Source organism: Lepus europaeus, chromosome 8 (assembly GCF_033115175.1).
Source record: "Lepus europaeus isolate LE1 chromosome 8, mLepTim1.pri, whole genome shotgun sequence".
In the NCBI taxonomy this organism is placed as follows: Eukaryota; Metazoa; Chordata; class Mammalia; order Lagomorpha; family Leporidae; genus Lepus; species Lepus europaeus.
The window spans coordinates 55,342,499-55,363,812 of record NC_084834.1 but is presented as its reverse complement, the minus strand read 5'-3'; the positions used below and the strand labels follow the sequence as shown (position 1 = coordinate 55,363,812).

Sequence of the window (21,314 nt, the reverse complement as noted above, 5' to 3'; positions counted from 1 at the left end):
GCCATTAGCCAAAGATACTTTCTAATATATGGCTTGAGATTCCTGTGATCTTTTGGTGTGAGGTTTCCTACCTTTACCTTCTTTCATATTGGTGACCGTGTTTCTGTGTTTCTGTCTGTAACACATCCTTAAGCATCTTTTGCAGGGCTGGACGAGTGGCGACAAATTCTTTCAATTTCTGTTTGCTGTGAAAGGTCTTTATTTCACCTTCATTCATAAATGAGAGCTTTGCAGGATATAATATTCTGGGCTGGCAGTTTTTCTCTCTTAGCACCTGGGCTATGTCTCGCCATTCTCTCCTAGCTTGTAGGGTTTCTGAAGAGAAGTCAGCTGTGAGTCTAATTGGAGATCCTCTGAGAGTAATCTGGCGTTTCTCTCTTGCACATTTTAGGATCTTTTCTTTGTGTTTCACTGTGGTGAGTTTGATTACGACGTGTCGTGGTGAGGATCTCTTTTGGTCATGTTTATTAGGGGTTCCATAAGCTTCCTGTACTAAGATGCCTCTGTCCTTCTCCAAACCTGGGAAATTTTCTGCTAGAATCTCACTAAAAAGGCCTTCTAATCCTTTCTCTCTCTCCATGCCTTCAGGTACTCCTAGAACCCGAATGTTGGGTTTTTAAAGAGTATCCTGTAGATTCCTGACAGTATTTTTTAGATTTCTGATTTCTTCTTCTTTTCTTTGATTTGATTGTTTCCTTTCCTGTTCTCTGTCTTCTAATTCTGATATTCTCTCTTCTGCTTCACCCATTCTGTTTTTGAGGCTTTCTAATGTGTTTGTCATTTGATCTATTGAGTTCTTCATTTCATTATGGTTTCTTGTCACTATCACAGTTTCACGTTCTACTAGTTGTTTCATTTCATTTTGATTCCTCCTTAATATTTCATTTTCATGAGAGAGATTTTCTATCTTGTCCATTAAGGATTTCTGTAGTTCAAGAATTTGTTTTTGAGAACTTCTTAATGTTCTTATCAGTTTTTTGAGATCTGCTTCTTGCATTTCCTCTATCTCTTCATCTTCATAATCTTGGACTGGGGGGTCTTGGTCATTTGGGGGCATCATAGTGTCTTCCTTGCTCTTGTTAACTCTGCTTCTACGTTTGTTGTTTGGCATGTTGGAGATAATTTATGGTTTTTTTTTTTTTTGCTGTGGTGTTTTTTTCTCGTTATACTATGCCTCTAGGTGGGCTGTCTGCTTTGATGGATCCTTAGAGGCTGTGGTGGGTGTGGCCAGTGAGCTCTGCTTGATTCTTCAGGTTTGAGGCTTTGCAAAAAGTGACTCTCCTTGCTCCTTGCTGGATCTCTCTCTCTCTCTCTCTCTCTCTCTCTCTATTTTTTTTTTTTTTTGACTCAGTTGGGAAGTAATTCCGAATGGCTCCCGTTGGTTCCTGCACTGGGTAGATTTTGCGGGTTGTCTCCCACAGTTGGTTTTCCACGCGGTGGGCTCCATGTAGGTCCTCTGTGTCACATCCACTAGATCTGGAAGCGTTTCTTCTGCAGTTTTTTTTCTTGAATCTTTTCCTGAGGCCTTGTCTCAGCTGGTGATCCAAGGCTCCACCTGGGGCTTCTCCGGTGATCTTCCTCTCTAGGCGCTGTCGCCTAGGGCCAGCCGGGCCACAGGATCGCCGCCGCTGCCCCCCTTGCCGCCGCTGTAGTGCCTGCGTGCGCTCCCCGGGTCTGGGACCGTGGAGAGAGGCGCTCAGGACGCCGCTGCCGCCGCTGTAGTGCCTGCGCGCGCTCCCCGGGACTGGGACCGTGGAGAGAGGCGCTCGGGACGCCGCCGCCGCCGCCGTAGTGCCTGCGCGTGCTCCCCGGGACTGGGACCGTGGAGAGAGGCACTCGGGATGCCGCCGCCGCCGCCGCCGCTGTAGTGCCTGCGCGCGCTCCCCGGGACTGGGACCGGGGAGAGAGGCGCTCGGGACGCCGCCGCCGCCGCCGCCGCTGCCGCTGTAGTGCCTGCACGCGCTCCCCGGGACTGGGACCGTGGAGAGAGGCGCTCGGGACGCCGCCGCCGCCGCCGCCGCCGCGGCAGAGCTGCAGGCGGAGGCGGGAGGAGGAGAGTTTCTGAGGCTTTTGTCTTACCTCTGGTTCCCGCGCTGGCGAGACTCTGCAGCTCGGTTCCCGCGGTTGGGTTTCCACGCAGTGGGCTCTCTGTAGATCCTCTGTGTCACGTCCACTAGATCCGGAAGCGTTTCCTCTGCAGTTTTTTTCTTGAGTCTTTTCCTAAGGCTACAGTAATTCCACTTTTATGAAACTTTATTTTCGCAGACTAATGGCGCACGTCCTCACTATCCGCCATCTTGGCTCCGCCCCCCAATAAACTTATCTTCTAATTCCACTTTTCTTTGAACTTTTGAAGCGCTCTTGGACACTAGTTGAGTTGATACATGTAATCTATTGGGGCATTTTTTTTTCTGTCAATGTGATGAGTTACATTGGTTAAAAACTACTCAACCAATCTTGCATTCCTTGAATAAATCCAGTTTGGTCATATATGTTACCTTTTTTTAAACTTAATTAATATAAATTTCCAAAGTACAACTTTTGGATTATAGCGGCTTTTTCCTCCCATAACCTCCCTCCCAACTGCAACCATCCCATCTCCCACTCCCTTTCCCATCCCATTCTTCATCAGTTCAATTATCTTTATATACAGAAGATCAACTTAGTATATACTAAGTAAAGATTTCAATAGTTTGCACTCACACAGAAACACAAAGTATAAAGTACGGTTTGAGTACTAGTTATGCCGTTAATTGACATAGTACAACACATTAAGGACAGAGATCCTACTTGGAGAGCAAGTACACAGTGACTCCTGTTGTTGATTTAACAACTGACGCTCTTATTATGATGTCAGTAATCACCTGAGGCACTTGTCATGAGCTGCCAAGGCTATGGAAGCCTCTTGAGTTCGTCAACTCCAGTCTTTTTTAGACAAGGCCATAGTCAAAGTGGAAGTTCTCTCCTCTCAGAGAAAGGTACCTCCCTCCTTCTTTGATGGCCCGATCTTTATACTGGGATCTCACGCACAGAGATCTTTCATTTAGGTCATTTTTTTTTCCACAGTGTCTTTTTAAATTGATAATATTTTGGTAAATATTTTTGTGTCTGTTTATGAGAGATGTTCATAAATAGTCTCCTTTCCTGTAATCCGAGTTTGGTGTCAAGACTACAGACAATAGGATGACTTTTAAGTGTCCATCTTTTTATATCCATTGGAATTGTTGTGTAAGATTGCTAATATACCTTTCTTCCTTCAGTCTCTAATCTTCTCAGCCCATCTAGTGAATTTTGCATTTTGTATTTTTTAGTTCTAGAATTTCTGTTCTGGAAATTTCATTATTTTTTTAATTATATTTAACAGCTTCAATTCCTCCATTATTTTCCCTATTTGTCCCCTCAACCTATTGGCTGCGCAGCCAATCAGCTTTGGTGGTAAACGACTTTGGGTACCGCCCACCTTACTTCCTTTGGACGTCATCTTTGAATTGCCACGTATGCCTAATTTCCCCACACGAGACCCTGAAATTTGGCATCTGGCTTGCTTGAAAGTTTGGGGCAGAAACAGTATTAAACTTGTTCCATACACATCCTGGAGGGAAATATTTTTAGAGTGGCCTCGTGGTTGATTTGATGGAGTGTATATCAGTAAGACCACATATATTCGTCAGGGGGAACAGTCTTTTGATGGTTTCTATAGAGCCTGGCACCAAGTGGAATATTACAGGTACCTAAGATTCTTTCCTGATGGCCACGTGATGATGTTGATGACCCCTGAGGAACCTCAGTCCGTTGTTCCCCGCTTAAGAACTCGGAATACCAGAACCGATGCAATTCTTCTGGGTCATTATCGTGTGGCACAAGATATAGACAATCAGACTACAGTGTTTGCTGTAATAACTAAGAAAAAAGAAGAAAAGCCACTTGACTACAAATACAGATACTTCCGTTGTGTCCTTGTACAAGAAGCAGAACAGACTTTTCATGTAGGGCTACAGCTGTGTTCCAGTGGTCACCAGAGGTTCAACAAACTCATCTGGATACATCATTCTTGTCACATTACTTACAAGTCAACTGGTGAGACAGCAGTCAGTGCTTTTGAGATTGACAAGATGTACACACCCTTGTTCTTTGCCAGGGTGAGGAGCTACACAGCATTCTCAGAAAGGCCTCTGTAGGACCTCAAGTCCAGTCCTCTGTCACTGTTGCATGAATAAAAGTACATAGTTCAAGAGCACCTAAGTTATAAATGTACATATATATGGAATTGGAACTTTATTTTAAATTGTCCAAGTTCTTTTAAGGAGAGTATAAATTGATTAGTTTGTTTTTTTTATTTAAGGGGATAGTTGATTCTTGGGATGTTTTAAAATTAAGCAGTTAATTTTAAGTTGTTTAAACACATTTAAGTTGTAAAAAACCTTAGTATGAGTTTGAATCATGTCCTTTTTGAAGCAGATTTATGAGCAGATTCCTGTCCCATAAGTCATCTTCTGCCTGATCATCCTCCTATTTAAAGGTGTCAGGGGGATGCTCCAGTGGCTAATTATTTTATTTCCTGCATGACATAGTGTCTTTGCATTAAAGGCTCAAAATGTGAAAACCTGTTCTGGATTTGTTTGAAACTGTTTGACCAATAAAGATCATAAGTAAATATTTCTTTGAAGAAAAATATATTTGGATGGCCTTTTAAAAGTGTCAGAATATATTTAATAAACAGTCCAGAGGCTGAAAAAAAAGAATTTGCTTTAAATATTTAATATATTTTTGGTGGCTCCAAGATGGCAAAATAGGGAGGGAGCTCTCTGATAGTCCAGGAAAAGACAATTTAATAAAAGTGGAGATAGTGAAGTCTCAGGGAAGAGTTAGGGAAAAAACTGCAGAGGGAACTCTTCTGGAATTAGACGGACATGGTGGATCTACATGGAGGACATGGGTGCCCACGGCTCAGGAGCCCAGTTGCCAAGAATCTTCTCCGCACCAGCACTGGAAACAGAGGTGAGGTGAAACCGCAGTAGTCTGAGACACTGGCAGAAAAGAGGCAGGAAGAGCCTAGAGGGAATGAGCTTGAAGCCCCATAGTGTAAAGTACACCAGCCTAACTAGAGGAGAGAAAAAAACAAAAGGGATGGAACAGAAACAATTCTCTCTCTCCACACACCTTATAAAGGCGTGTGAGACAATAGAGCAGGCACCATTTTGGACCTCCATAACAGCTGCGCCAGTTCAGGGCTGTGCCTGCCCTCAGCCAAACAGAAAAACTTGACTCTGGTTGGGAGTAACAACACAAGACCAAGACCTAGTGAATGTGTGGAGCTTATGAACCGGGACTGTGAAAAAAAAATTAAGGGTGTGTGGGAGAACTCATGGTGTGGCTGAGACGTGAGTAGTCTCCATGGGAGATGCCACAAATTCGGTAACCTTGGCTACCAGGTGAGAGACATTGTAGGGGAATCCGAGCTTATACTGAGGACTGCACAGATCCTTTGTGTGGTCCTTGGGACAGAGCAGATGAATATTATACCCACTGGGGATAGCGCTCAGGCAGTGATCGACATCAAGGAGAAGAGCTCAACTGAGCGGAATTACTTCCCTTCTGAATAAAAAAAAAAAAAAAAGAAGAAGGAGAGATTTACCACACCAAACCTGGGTGTGTCACTTTTGACACACCCTTAACCCTGAAGAACTAAGTAGAGCTCTCTGGCCACACCCACCACAAGCCTCTAGAGATTCACTAAAAGCAGACAGTCCACTTAATCCAGAGTCATAGTATAATGAGAAAGGCACCACAGTGATTAAAAAAGAAGAAGAAACCAAAGAATATCTCCACAATGCCAAACAACAAATGCAAAAACCAAGAAAACAAGAACAAGGAAGACATCATGACACTCCCAAATGAACATGACACTCCAAAACAAGACTATGAAGATGATGAGATAGAAGAAATGCAAGATACAGAATTTTAAAAATTTATGATAACATTTAGAAGTTATCAAAAACAAATGCACGAACTACAGAAATCAATACAGGACAGGACAGAAAATCTCTCTCGTGAAAATAAAATCTTAAGGAGGAATCGAAATGAGGAATTTAGTAGAACATGAAATTGAGATATTGAAGAGAAACCAAAATGAAATGAAGAATTCAATAGAACAAATGAAAAACACATTTGAGAGCATTAAGAACAGAATCAGTGAGGTAGAAGAGAGAATATTGGACTTAGAAGACAGAGCATGGGAAAGTATGCAGTCAAACCAAAGAAAACAAGAGGAAATTAGAAATTTGAAAAATATTGTTGGGAATCTACAGGATACTATTAAAAAACCCGACATTCGGGTTCTAGGAGTTCCTGAAGGCATGGAGAGAAAGGATTAGAAGGCCTTTTTAGTGAGATACTAGTAGAAAACTACCTGGTTTGGAGAAGGAAAGAGACATCCAAGTACAGGAAGCACATATAACCCCCAATAAACATGACCAAAAGAGATCCTCACCATGACACATTGTAATCAAACCCATCACAGTGAAACATAAAGAAAAGATTCTAAAGTGTGCAAGAGAGAAACGTCAGATTACTCTCAGGGGATCTCCAATTAGAATCACAGCATACTTCTCATCAAAACCCTACAGGCTAGGAGGGAATGGTGAGATATAGCCCAAGTGCTAAGAGAAAAAAACTGCCAGCCCAGAATATTATATCCTGCAAAGCTCTCATTTGTGAATGAAGGTGAAATAAAGACCTTTCATAGCAAAGAGAAATTGAAAGAATTTGTCGCCACTCGTCCAGCCCTGCAAAAGATGCTTAAAGATGTGTTACACACAGAAACACAGAAACACAGCCGTCAGTACTCAAGAAGGAAGAAAATCTCCCAGTAAAAGATCACAGGAAGTTCAAAGCATATATTAGAAATATCTGGGAAAATGGCAGGGCAAAGTTACTCCTTCTCAATAGTCACATTGAATGTTAATGGCATCAACTCTCCAGTTAAAAAACACAGACTGGCTGAATGGATTGAAAGCAAAACCCATCTATTTGCTGCTTACAAGAAACACAACTTTCCAGCAAAGATGCATGCAGACTGAAAGTGAAAGGTTGGTAAACGATATTCCATGCCAATAGAAACCAAAAAAAAGCAGGTGTAGCCATATTAATGTCAGACAAAATAAACTTTAACACAAAAACTGTTAAGAGAGACAAAGAGGGGAACTATAAAATGATTAAGGGATCAATTCAACAGGAAGATGTAACTATTATAACCGTATATGCACCTAATGACATGCACCGGTTTATTTAAAAGATATGTTAAGGAACTTAAAGGGAGACTTAGACTGCAATACAATAGTATTGGGGGACTTCAGTACTCCACTTTCAGCAATAGACAGATCAACCCGACAGAAGATCAGCAAGGAAACAGCTGATTTAATTGACAGTATAGACCAAATTTATCTAACATATCTACAGAACTTTTCATCCTAAACTTAAAGAATACACATTCTTCTCAGCAGTACATGGAACCTACTCTTGGAATGACCACATACCAGGCCATAAAGCAAGTCTCAGCAAATTCAAAAGAATCGAAATCATGCATCTTCTCAGACCAACATGGAATGAAGCTGGAAATTAGCAACTCACGAATCCCTAAGAGCATATGCAAACACATGGAGACTGAACAACATGCTCCTGAATGAACACTGGGTCATAGAAGAAATCAAAAGAGAAATCAAAAACTTTCTGGAAGTAAATGAGGATAACAGCACAACATATCAAAACTTATGGGATACAGAAAAAAGCAGTGTTAAGAGGAAGGTTTGTAGCAACAGTTGCCTACATCAAGAAGTTGGAAAGGTACCAAATAAATGAGCTATCAATGCATCTCAAGGAACTAGGAAAGCTGCACCAAACCAGACCCAAAACTAGTAGAAGAGAAATAATTAAAATTAGAGAAGAAATCAACAGAATTGAATAAAAGAAATTACAAAAGATCAGCAAAATGAAGAGCTGGTTTTTAGAAAAAAATAAGCAAAATTGACACCCCATTGGCCCAACTAATTAAAAAAAGAACCAAATCAATAAAATCAGAGATGAAAAGGAGAATGTAACAACAGAAACCACAGAAATAAAAAGAGTCATCAGAAATCACTACGAAGAGTTGTATGCCAGCAAACAGGGAAATCTATCAGAAATGGATAGACTCCTGGACACATACAACCAACCGAAATTGAACCATGAAGACATAGAAAACCTAAACAGGCCCATAACAGAGACAGAAATTGAATCAGTAATAAAGGCCCTCCCAACAAAGAAAAGCTCAGGACTGGATGGACTCACTGCTGAATTCTACCATTTAAAGAAGAACTAACTCCAATTCTTCTCAAACTATTCAGAGCAATTGAAAAAGAGGGAATCCTCCCAAATTCTTTCTATGAAGCCAGTATCACCTTAATTCCTAAACCTGAAAAAGATGCAGCAGAGAAAGAGAATTACAGAACAATTTCCCTGATGAACATAGACACAAAATCCTGAATAAAATTCTGGCCAATAGAATGCAACAACACATCAGAAAGATCATCCACCCAGACAAAGTGGGATTTGTCCCTGGTATGCAGGGATGGTTCAGTGTTCACAAATCAATCAATGTGATACACCACATTAACAAACTACAGAAGAAAAACCATATGATTATCTCAATAGATGCAGAGAAAGCATTTGATAAAATACAACATCCTTTCATGATGAAAACTCTAAGCAAGTTGGGTATAGAAGGAACATTCCTCAATACAATCAAAGCAATTTATGAAAAACCCATGGCCAGCATCCTATTGAATGGGGAAAAGTTAGAATCATTTCCACTGAGATCTGATACCAGACAGGGATGCTCACTCTCACCACTGCTGTTCAATATAGTACTGGAAGTTTTAGCCAGAGCCATTAGGCAAGAAAAAGAAATTAAAGGGATACAGATTGGGAAGGAAGAACTCAAACTATCCCTCTTTGCAGACTATTTGATTCTTCATTTAGGGGATCCAAAGAAATCTAAGAGACTATGGAACTCATAGAAGAGTTTGGCAAAATAGCAGGATATAAAATTATTGCACAAAAATCAACAGCCTTTGTATACACAGGCAATGCCATGCCTGAGAAAGAACTCCTAAGATCAATCCCATTCACAGTAGCTACAAAAACAATCAAATACCTTTGCATAAACTTAACCAAGGACATCAAAGATCTCTACAATAAGAATTACATTTTCTTTATTCATTCATCCTCCAATGTACACTTAGATTGTTTCCATTTCTTGGCTGTTATGAATAGTGCTCCAAAGCAGTGTGATTTAATTCCCCCTGGGAAATCTACCCAGGAGTGGGATCACTAGATCTTATGTTCATTCTATTTTTAGTTTGAGTTTTCTCTCTTCTGCTGTCCAAAATGGCTATACTAATTTATGTTAACCACCAGTGCTATGTGAAGATTCCTTTTGTTCCACACCCTCATCAGTATGTTATATTTTGTCTTTGATAAAACACAATCTAAGTGGTGTGAGGTGATATTTCCTCGTGCCTTTTTTTTTTTTTTTTTTTTTTGGACAGACAGAGTGGACAGTGAGAGAGAGACACATTGAGAAAGGTCCTCCTTTTCCATTGGTTCACCCTCCAATGGCTGCTGCAGCCGGTGCACTGCAGCTAGCGCACCACACTGATCCGAAGGCGAGAGCCAGGTGCCTCTCCTGGTCTCCCATGCGGGTGCAGGGCCCAAAGACCTGGGCCATCCTCCACTGCACTCCTGGGACACAGCAGAGAGCTGGCCTGGAAGAGGAGCAACTGGGACAGAATCCGGCGCTCCAACTGGGACTAGAACCTGGTGTGCCAGCGCCGCAGGTGAAGGATTAGCCTATTGAGCGGCAGCACTGGCCTTCCTTGTGCTTTTAATATACATTTCCCTGACAATTAGTGATGTTGACTATTTTTATGTGCGGTTGTCCATTTAAATGTATTCTTCTGAGAAATGTCTGTTTAAATCCATTGCCAAAGTTGGATTTTTTTTTTCTATTGAATTGAGTTCCTTATATATTCTGGTTATTGATACCTTGTCAGATACACAAATTGCAAATACTTTTTCCCCTTCTTTAAGTTGTCTCTCCTCTGTTAATTTTCCTTTATGTGCAGAAACTCTTTAGTTTAATTCTATTTATCTATATTTTCCTTCTGTTTCCAGTGCTTTGGGGATCATATCCAAAAAGTCCTTGCCTATTCCAATGTACTGAAGCGTTTCTTCCTTGTTTTCTCCTAGTTGTTTCAAAGTTTCAAAACTTAAATTTAAAGAATTATTTATTTATTTATTTGAAAGTTACACAGAGAGAGAAGGGGAGGGAGGGAGGGAGAGAGAGAGAGAGAGAGAGAGTCTTCCATCCACTGGTTCACTCCCCAGTTGGCCACAGTGGCTGGAGCTGTGCCAATCCAAAGCCAGGAGCCAGGAACTTCTTCCAGGTCTCCCACATATATGCAGGGGCTCAGACTTGGGCCATCTTCTACTGCCTTCCCAGGCCATAGCAGAGAGCTGGATCAGAAGTGGAGCAGCTGGGACTGGAACCGGCACCCATATGGGGGTGCTGGCACTGCAGGTGGCAGCTTTACCCGCTATGCCACAGCACCAGCCCCAAAACTTAAATTATCTGTCAATCCATTTGCAGTGTGTTTTTGTACATGGTAAGATATAGGAATCTAGTTTCATTCTGATACATGTGGATATCCATTTTTCCCAGCATAATTTATTGAAAAGATTGTACTTTTTCCAATGCATGTTCTTAGTGCCTTTGTCAAGGAGCAGTTGGTCCTAGATGTGAATTTTTTTTAAGATTTTGTTTACTTGAAAGAGTTAGAGAAAGGCAGAGGCAGAGGCAGAGAGAGAGAGAGGTCTTCCATCCACTGGTTCACTCCCCAATTGGCTGCAATGGCTAGAGCTGTGCCAATCCAAAGCCAGGAGCCAGGAGCTTCTTCCGGGTCTCCCATGTGGGTGCAGGTGCCCAAGGATTTGGGCCATCTTCTACTGCTTTCCCAGGCCATAGCAGAGAGCTGGATTGGAAGTGGAGCAGCCAGAATTAGAACCGGCATCCATATGGGATGCCAGTACTGCAGATGGTGGCTTTACCCACTACACCACAGCGCCAGCCCAAAATGTGTGAATTTATACTAGGATCTCTGTTCTGACTCATCGGTGTATGTGTTTGTTTTTATTGATATATCATGCTCTTTTAATGATTGTAGCTCTGTAATATATTTTAAAGTCAATGTAATATCTTATGCTTTGTTATTTTGCTGAAGAATGTTTTGGTTATTCGTGATGTTTTGTGATTCTATGCAAATTTAATAGTGTTTTGTCTAGTTATGTGAAAATTCTTTGGCATTTTGATAGGGATTGCTTTGGATCTGAAAGTAGCTTTGTAGTATGGACATTTTAACAGTATTGATTCTTCTAATCCATAAACAGTATGTATTTCCATTTATATGTGTCCTCTTCAGTTTCTTTCAACAGTGATTAGTAGTTTTCATTGAGGAGCGCTTTCACCTCTTTGAGTAAATTTACTCCTAGGCATTGTATTTATATTTGATTTTTTAAAGATTTTTTTTTTAGATTTTATTTATTTTGAAAGATGGAGAGGGTGAGGGAGAGGAAGAGAGAGAGAGAGAGAGAGAGAGAGAGAGAGAGAGAGAGAGATCTTTCATTCTCTGGTTCACTTCCCAGATGGCCTCAACAACTACTCTTGGCCAGGCTGAAACCAGAAGCTTCGCCCAGGTCTCTTGTGTGGGTGGCAGGGGGCCATATACTTGGGTCATCTTCTACTGTTTTTACTAGGCTGTTAGCAGAGAGTTGGATCAAAAGTGGAGCAGCCGGGATATGCATTTGTGCCCACATGTGATGCCAGCATTGAAGTGGCAGCTTTACCCATTACATCACAATGCCAATCCCAAGATACGTATTTTTGTACCTATTGGAAATGGGATTGCATTATTTTTTCAGATGAGTACTATTGTTATATAACAGCCTTACTGATTTTTACACATTGATTTTGTATCCTGCAACTTTGCTGAAAATTATATTATTATATATTATATTAACTTTGCTGAAAATTATATTATTATTATATTAGTTCTAATACCTTTTGCGTGAAGCCTTTGGGGTTTTCTTTATACAAGATTATGTCTTCTGCATACAGTGATTATTTGGCTTCTTTCTATATAATTCTGATGTTTTTTTATTCCTTTTCTCTTGGTGAATTTCTCTGGCTAGGACTTCCAGTACTATGCTTTTAGCTTTTCCCTATTTAGTATAAAGTTAGCTGTTGGCTTGTTATAAATGGCCTTTATTATGTTAAGTTCAACTTTATTAAATGCTTTTTCTGCATCTATCAATATCATATGATTTTTGTTCCTCACTCTGCTAATGTGGTCTATTACATTTATTAAATTGCTTATATTGAACAACCTCACATCCTTCAGATCAGTCCTACTTAATCATGGTAAACAATTTTTTAAGTGTGCTATTGGATTCAATTTACTATTATTTTTGTGAGGATTTTTTTAAAAAATTTATTTGTTTTATATATAAGATGAACAAATTTCATGTATTTTATATTCACAGACTTAGGAGCATAGTGATACTTCCCACCATATTCTCCCTCTCACTCAAGCTTTTGCATTTGTGTTCATCAAGGATATTGGCCTATAGCTATTTTTTTGTTGTTGTTGTGTTCTTGCCTACTTTGGATATTAAGTAAATGTTGGGCTTGTAGAATGAGTTTGGAAGAATTTAATTTTTGGAGCCGGTGCCGTGACTCAATAGGCTAATCCTCCGCCTGTGGCGCCAGCACACTGGGTTCTAGTCCCGGTTGGAGCGCCGGATTCGGTCCCAGTTGCCCCTCTTCCAGGCCAGCTCTCTGCTATGGCCCAGGAGTGCAGTGGAGGATGGCCCAAGTGCTTGGGCCCTACACCAGCATGGGAGACCAGGAGAGGCACCTGGCTCCTGCCTTCGGATCAGCGTGATGCGCCGGCCTCAGCGCGCTGGCCACGGCGGCCATTGTAGGGTGAACCAACGGCAAAGGAGGACCTTTCTCTCTGTCTCTCTCTCTCACTGTCCACTCTGCCTGTCAAAAAAATTTAATTTTTTGGAACATTTTAAGAGTTTATGTTCACTCTTCAAATGTTTGGTAAGATGCAGCAGTGAAGCCATCTGGTCTTGGGCTTTTCTTTGATAAGAGAATTTTACTTACTAAATGTTGCTACTTACTCTCGGCCCATTTATTCTATTTCTTTGTGATTCAATGTTTATAAGTATTGAGTGTTCAGGAATTTATCCATTTCTTCTACTTTGTACTTCTGTGGTATTGGTTGTAATGTCTCACTTTTAATATCCCTTTTTGTGTATTTGATCTTTTTTCTTAGTTAATCTAAGTATTTGTCAATTTTGTTTATTCTTTCAAAGAACCAGCTCTTCATTACATTTTTTTTAGATTCCATATTATTGATTTATGTTCTAAATTTTATTATTTCTTTCCTTCTAATTGTGACTGTGGCTTTTTCTTGTTTTTCTGGTTTTTTCTATTGGTGTTGTAAAGGAAATTCAGGAATTTTACTTACTTATTTATTTATTTGGGAGGCAGAAAGAGATAGAGAAATACATAGATCTTCCAACTACTTATTCACTTCTTAAAAGCCAACAGGCCAACAGGATCTTTGGTTCTGACCCAGGAACTCTTCAGTCTGTTTCTAGTGGCCTTGCTCTTGGCACAGCTGACAGAATTCTGTCATGACAGCTGCTTTCCCAGTGCCCTGGCTCCTCATATCGAAAGCAGGTGCCATTGTGGGTAGACTGGCCTCATTGGGTCTCCTTGATGGCAGATCACCACGTAAAGCTGCTATTAACTGGCCTGCTGCCTATCCTTACATCGCTCCTTCTGCCTAGCTCTCTCCTCTTTCTCCTTCCTGGTCTCTAATAAAGTAGACCATGGAGGCAGCTTTTATGATGTCAGTCAAGGGGGTACTCAACCCAACTCTGATTTTTGAAGATTTTGTTAATATCATCAGGGTGAGCTAGAAAGCTATGGTCATGGGCAAATTCTGACATTTAATATTTCCCTCTAAGTTAAAGCAGTGCCCATGAGAAGTATGACCTTTCAGGTAAGATCAAATGTGGTGACCTGTCTATATATTTTATGGTCATCAGTACAACTTCCTGTCTACCCCCCAGTTTGGTTTAAAAGGGGAGTTCTGCCTATTTACCATGCACACACAAAAATAGCTGTAAAATCATTTCATAGTTTAATCTCTCATTTTTTGGCTATGCTATTTGGTCCTCTGTATTGTGGCTAGGCATTATTACAGAAAAGGTCAGTCATCCCGTTTATAAGGTCTGGGGATCAAACCTTACATCACAGTGGAGAGTCCTGCAGAACAGTTAGCTTTCCTTCTGGAAGAGAAAAAAAGGTAAATGAAACAGGAAGTTGGGCGTCCCTGATTGCTTAGCCTGACTTTTTGGGCTTTCAGATTTAACCAGTGTTTAAGTAATGCTTACTACATAGCCTGTCTTAAAGGAGAACTTGTGGCAGATGTCTCTGCCATCCTTAGGTTTTCAGATTTTCACCATGTTGCTGGTAGGTTATGGGCCTGGCTTGTCAGATTTAACTAGTGTCACCGTGTACCCCGTAAGTTTATACTAGAACTTACCATGTAACTCAAAAATGAGTGTTTGGATTTATGTATAAGTTTTTGGGCTTCCAGATTTTCACCATGTAGCCTATAGATATAAGAGCTTTCTTGTGCTCTCGGAACCCAGTTCTCTAATATCTGCCACTAGTATCTCTAGTATCTGCCTAACTCCGATTGTCTCTAAGTCACTTTTGGAACACTTTACCTCTTTTGGCCGGACCACCGTTTGATCCATCTTTTGAACTAACAATGCTTGGTTATTCAGTATTAGCTGGATGGAGACTTTGTCAGTCCCCCTTTAAAGATTCTGGCTTCTAAGCCAGAGGCTGGAGCAGCTGGAAAGAAACATGCTTAAAACTGAAGTTTAGCATCATTTCACGTCTTGGCAACACTTTTTAATCCAAATAGCCTAATTGGTTATTATTTCTGCAAGATGAGAGATATATCCTTTGACATTTATAGGGGCCCATCTGGAAATATCAAAGTCCAGAGAATTCGGAACTTTGATTTTTAGAAAGTCTATTAAAGATGTCAAGAGAACTTAAAATATCCAGTCAAAATGGAATTCCTTAACATTGTGAAATAATATCCATCCATTTAGGGTGATTTTAACAATTTTAGACCATATTTAATCAAAGTAATGTGACTCAATTTTTTTAAGTTTTTTGTTTTGTTTTGTTTTGTTTTTTTTTACTTATTTATTTGAGAGGTAGTTATAGACAGTGAGAGGTAGAGAGAGAAAAAGGTCTTGAATTCACTGGTTCACTCCCCAAATGGCCACAACAGCCAGAAATGGGCTGATCTGAACCCAGGAGTCAGGAGCTTTTTCCAGGTCTCCCACATGAGCGTGGGGGCTCAAGCACTTGGGCCATCCTCCACTGCTTTCGCAGGCCGAAACAGAGAGCTGGATAGGAAGAGGAGCAGCTGGGACACAAACTGGTACCCCCTACAGGGTGCTGGTGCTGCAGGTGGAAGATTTACCTACTGCACCACACCACTGGCCCCCAAATATTTTTAAATACACATTTAAAAATAATTTTAACTTTTAAGACTCCATGCCTTCAGCAATCAGAACTTAATAGACAGTAGAGAGCACAATAGATTACTTCAACAGAACACAAAATCTGTGTCTCTTTTGTCTTCAAATAAAAAAAAAACCTTAAATAAGAATTAGCATATGAAATCACTGCATAATTTGGAGTTATTTAACAGAGTCAGAAAAGAGCTTACAGGACCTAACTCTAAAAATGGCACAGAGTAACCAATTAAACAGAAACTGTTAAAAGGAGATGTTACAGTTTTTTCCAAAAACAGACTAAAATTTAAGATCAAGACCATTTCCAGATATTTACTAACATATCAAACTCACCACAGTGAAACATAAAGAAAAGATCCTAAAATGTGCAAGAGAGAAACATCAGATTACTCTTAGAGGATCTCCAATTAGACTCACAGCTGACTTCTCATCAGAAACCCTACAAGCTAGAAGGGAATGGCGAGACATAGCCCAGGTACTAAGAGAGAAAAACTGCCAGCCCAGAATATTATATCCTGCAAAGCTTTCATTTGTGAATGAAGGTGAAATTAAGACTTTTCATAGCAAACAGAAACTGAAAGAATTTGTTGCCACTCATCCTGCCCTGCAAAATATGCTTAAAGATGTGTTACACACAGAAACACAGAAACATGGTCACCAATATGAAAGAAGGTAAAGGAAGGAAACCTCACAGCAAAAGATCACAGGAAGCTCAATTTCTCTTTGACAAGAATTAAACTCTGATGCTCTGTTAAAGCAATGTGTTAAAGTAATCTATTATGTTCTCTTGATGTCTGTTAAATTCTAATTGTTCAAAACAGCTGAATTTTTATTAAGAGCTATGGGTTATTTAAATATGTGCTTATTTTCAAAGATTTGAATAATCACCTTGTAACAATGATCAGATTTGGTCTATGTTATGACATGATTTTAAGGAATCTTATTTCAACCAGATATTTTGGATTTTGAGCCTTCTTGGCATTCTTGACAGGCATTCAAAAAATCAAAGTTTCAAACAATCTGGACTCTAAAATTTCCAGTAAATCCTGGACTTTGGTTTTTCCAGTTTGGGCCCAACTGAAAAAATCGAAGGACCTATGTCTCTCATCTTATAGAGACACCAACTAATCAGGCTATTTGGATTATATTAGAAGTACTGTCAAAATGTGATGTGGTACCAAACTTTAAGTTTCTATAATGGAAAATGCTATTAATACAAATGTTTGAGAATTAAAAAGTCTAATGATCTTGTGTTACTAGACATGATAGTTATCTTAATGAGAAAGCCCCAGAGGCCTAAAGGGTTAAATACTTGTAAAATCCTACAGGTGCTTTCAAAAATACTGTGAAGTAAGCAAGTGCCTCTTGTTGGTTGATGAGTTTATAATTTTAAACATGGAGACTTAAAGTCTTTTGTCATCCACAGTTATATATGATTTGCTGCTCATAAAACTAAAGCATTGTTGGTTCTGTGTTTAGCTGTCCTCCTATCGGTTCCTATGGACTTTTTCCAGCCACTTCTATTGTATTCAGTACTTTGGGATGGCTCTGTAAACAGATGAAGCCAATAATGTAGTAACAGGACCAACTGAGAGAAAGTATGGTTAACTGAGGTTACTAAAAACAAAAAGCAATTCAAATCAATTGGCAATCTACAAAAAGAGTTAAAGATTTTAAAAGCTATTATTAAAATTGCTATATTGGTCTACTATGCTATGTTATATGTGTGTACATATTGTATGTCCACATGGGGAAATTTTATTAAGAGTTTTATTTTAAATGGCTTATAGATAAGATTGTCCATAAATTTAAGCTGCTAAAATCAATCAAAGATACATTTTAATTTGTGGGACCTGAATCTGTGTATCATATGTTTTAAACTTGTTGGTAGAAAGAAACTAAAAACATTTTATATGGTTGTGCTTAAGTTTACTGGTTAAACAAACTATACCATGTTAGATATTTAAGAGGTGTTTTCAAATACATGATTCTTAAAATTTATAGAAGGCATTGGACCTTCTGGTAAATGTTTTCTTAAGTTGTTATCCAATGGTTGAAACTGTTTGCTAAGTATTCATGCGATATTGCTATTGTCAGCAAGCGATCTAGGACTTGCTCCCTCATTTCTCTATTCTAAGCCCAACTTGTTCTTTCATTTCTCTATTCTCTTCAAGGTAGGAAACTAATTCTATTATGAAGGAATCTGTAGGAAGCACAATTTAATCTTTAGACCTTATAAAAGAGATGACTAATAGTTTTCTGTAATAGCATAGCCAAAATAAGAACTTAAATTATAATCTCATAGCTAGATCCACTTCGCCATCAGCGAAGTAAGCAGTAAGTAGAAAAAACCTCCCTTTCAGACCAAAGGGAAAGAAAGTTTTAAAGTGAGAATATAATTTTCCTCATGGGCATTGTCTACTTTAGAAAAACTACTACAGAACATGCCTGTGACTATAGACTTGTAGTTCAGGCCACCGAAGATTAGAGATGGGACTTGGGCACTCCCTTGACTTGCATCCTCTGGTCTGCTTTAACACAAACCAGGAGGAAAAGAAAGCTAGGCATCAGAAGCAACGGGTGGCAGGCCTATTAATGGCCGATCTGTACAGTGATCTGCCCTCAAGGAGACCCAACAGGCCAGTCCACTGCAGTGGCTTTCAATGTGGTAAGCCTGGGCTTCAGCAGAAGTCAGCTTGTGAAGAGCCCTGGCAGCTCTGCCAAGAGTTGGATCACTGGAAATGGACCTGCCCTGGAGTCGAAGGATGCCCAGGTCAGAGCCACAGATCTTATTGGCTCTAAGCTGAAAAGCCCTTCACTCAGCCCAACTTCCATAGTGACCACTGCAGCTGAGGGGATGGTCAAGTAGGGTCAGCAACATTGCAGGCAGAACTGTAAATTTCTTGTTAGAGATGCCCCCTGCCTTTACCTGGCCAGCTCTCCTCCCAGGCCAGCCAAGTAATGAAAGTCAACAGAGTGCCTTCCCCTAGGAGGTTCACACCTCCCTTAGGATATACCCCATGTGAAGAGATAGATAGGTCTGGGCCTCTTCACTTACAAGGCCTAAAGCCCACCAGATTATTATCAAGCCCCTTCTATCAGGTTCTATTTGCCTCTCAATCAGAAAACTTAATTGTAGCTTAGACAGCACCTTTCTTAGCTCCTCTAATAATGACTCTGTCCTTTGTTCTAGACCCTGTCTAATGCACTTGGGCCTCATTCCTTTGTAATCATAACCTCTACTCTACCACCAATGGCTCTACTCCCAACCTGTGTGTACTGATGGTCCTCTTCCCCACTTAATGCTGTATAATTGTTCAAACCTGATAAATGCCACTCTTAGGATCATTGGTTACTATCTTCACTCTGTCTTTTATGACCTTGTCTAAATATGATCAGAGTTGGCAAACTTGGAAGGCTTCCATAGCCTTGGCAACTCATGACGACAGCCTAGGGTGGTTACTGGCGCCATAAACTAGAGTGTCAATTTGTTGGGTTAACAACAGGAGCCACTGTGCACTTGCTCCTCATATGGGATCTCTGTCCTTAATGTGCTATACATTTTGATTTAATGCTATAACTAGTAATCAAACAGTATGTTTCACTTTATGTTTCTATGTGGGTGCAAACAGTTGAAATCTTTATACTAAATTGATCTTCTGTATATAAAGAGAATTGAAAATGAATCTTGATGCAAATGGAAAGGGAGAGGGAGCGGGAGTGGGGAGGGTTGCGGGTGGGAGGGAAGTTATGGGAGGGGGAAGCCATTGTAATCCATAAGCTGTACACTGGAAATTTATATTCATTAAATAAAAGTTTAAAAAAAATACACTTTTCAAAAACCTCGTTGCTATAACAGAGATCGGACTTTAATATTCGGTCAGTGTAACTTTGGTATTAACACTCAACTTGCAGAAAACCCTGTAAATGATATTTTAAAATCATCTAAGATTTATTCCTCTCGAACTTTTTTGTGACTCAGTCACACCTTTTGCAACTTAAACCTTTAGCTACTTTTAAGCAATTTTGAAATGTCATGCATGGACAACTTACGAGAATACAAGGTAACAAACCTGAAGTCTCCCTTAACAGAATTTAATATGCTAAAAGTACAAATACTACCTTTTCCCAAGTTTTACTTAGCAAATATCTAGCTGACTTAAGACACTGAAATGTTAATAAATACAACACTATTATCTTAATTATTTTTAAAGTCAAAATTACATTTCCATGTTTTAAATAATTGATAACACCTCCTGGACAGTGCATTTGGATTAACACAATTTTCTGAAACAATTCGTATTGGCTTACTTTAGTTAACAACATATAAAGGCTTACATACATAGAATTTGCTCTTTTTTTTTTTTTTTTTTGTAAACCACTCTAACTGGAAAGCAGTAACATGAATACTACATAGATTTGGCATCATTTATAACCTTTCAATGTACTTTACATAATCTGAATTGACTCAGACAACTGTTATCTCAACAAATTGAGAGTCTCCTCCTTTGAGAGTTCCAGGGATCTAACTGGAAGCTCCAAAATCAAAGGACTCGGTTTAGAACTTAAATTGTCAGAGAGTCAAGCTGTTTAGCCAAAATAGAACATTTAACCTGAGCATTTTAACCAAAGCTGTGGGCTAGATCTGATCAGAGTGAAGGTGATCAATCAAACATTACAGATAGGTAGATAATGTAAACTACTTTGAGATGCAGTCCTCCAAATCAAGACTTAGTACTGGCAACTGAGAAACAAGACACCTTCAAGACACATGAAAACTCTCATTACCTAAGTCGCTTATGCTAGCACAGAAAAAAAAATTTTTGATTATCAACATATGAACCCATTACTTAGGATAGTGAAATACATCAGTTAACAAAGAGGCAGAGAAGAAGAGACTTCTGCAGTCAAGGGCTGAAGGAAAAAGTTTCCCAACTGCAGTGAAGGGAGAAATCCATCCACGAGGTTGAAGAGTCAATGGATTGAAGCTTCTGTCTTGCTTAGGTGGGGAAACCTGTAAGGGCAGCTGTAGCCTCACCAGCTGTAGCCTAGTGAGGAGAGGTATTGAATTGGAGGTGGAAAGAGAGAAAAAAGAGCATGCAAAAGCTTTCATCTCTTGCCAGAGATTTCTGGTTGTGCCTGTGTGGGTGCAGCAAGGCATTTTGACTGGAAGAGAGCAAGGGAAAGGCCGTGGTGCCTAGATTAGGGGGAAGAGTGGGCATGCCTCAGTCTAACAGCCTGGCTGTGGGGCTGGGCAGGGGCCCTGCTTCACTGAGTGCTCGAAACCTCCTATTGCTCATGACTGCCTGTTATCTAGTTGTTTACCTGGAGGGCCAGTATTAATCTAGGTCAAGGCTACGCCCCATTCACATAGTAGTAGGCAGTGTGACCAGGCATCCCTCCAAGAGAGAAGCAAGGTCCTCGGGTCATTGGCTTCCAGAAAGCCAGAGTAAGCTCAGGGTAGGGGGCCCTCCAGGCTCTCAGCCAATTGCCCTTTCTAGTTGCCATCCCCCTTTACAATCCCTCTCTAGTTTTGGCAATAGCTAAGCCTTGCCCAGGGAGGACTCTGCATTCTCAGAGAG

At 40.1% G+C, this 21,314-nt stretch overlaps 1 protein-coding gene across 1 annotated transcript; it reads left to right on the top strand.

Moving 5' to 3' along the window:
* Positions 1–3,623: 3,623 nt before the first annotated feature.
* On the top strand, positions 3,624–4,265 carry LOC133765544 (F-box only protein 9-like). The gene has a single exon (XM_062199091.1). The coding sequence runs from the start codon at positions 3,759–3,761 to the stop codon at positions 4,176–4,178; it is 420 nt and encodes a 139-aa protein (XP_062055075.1). The 5' UTR covers positions 3,624–3,758; the 3' UTR covers positions 4,179–4,265.
* The last annotated feature ends 17,049 nt before the right edge of the window (positions 4,266–21,314 follow it).

What these genes read in the sequence shown, in the direction of transcription:
- LOC133765544 (XM_062199091.1), top strand. Translation starts at nt 3,759, where the DNA reads ATGATGTTGATGACCCCTGAGGAACCTCAGTCCGTTGTTCCCCGCTTA.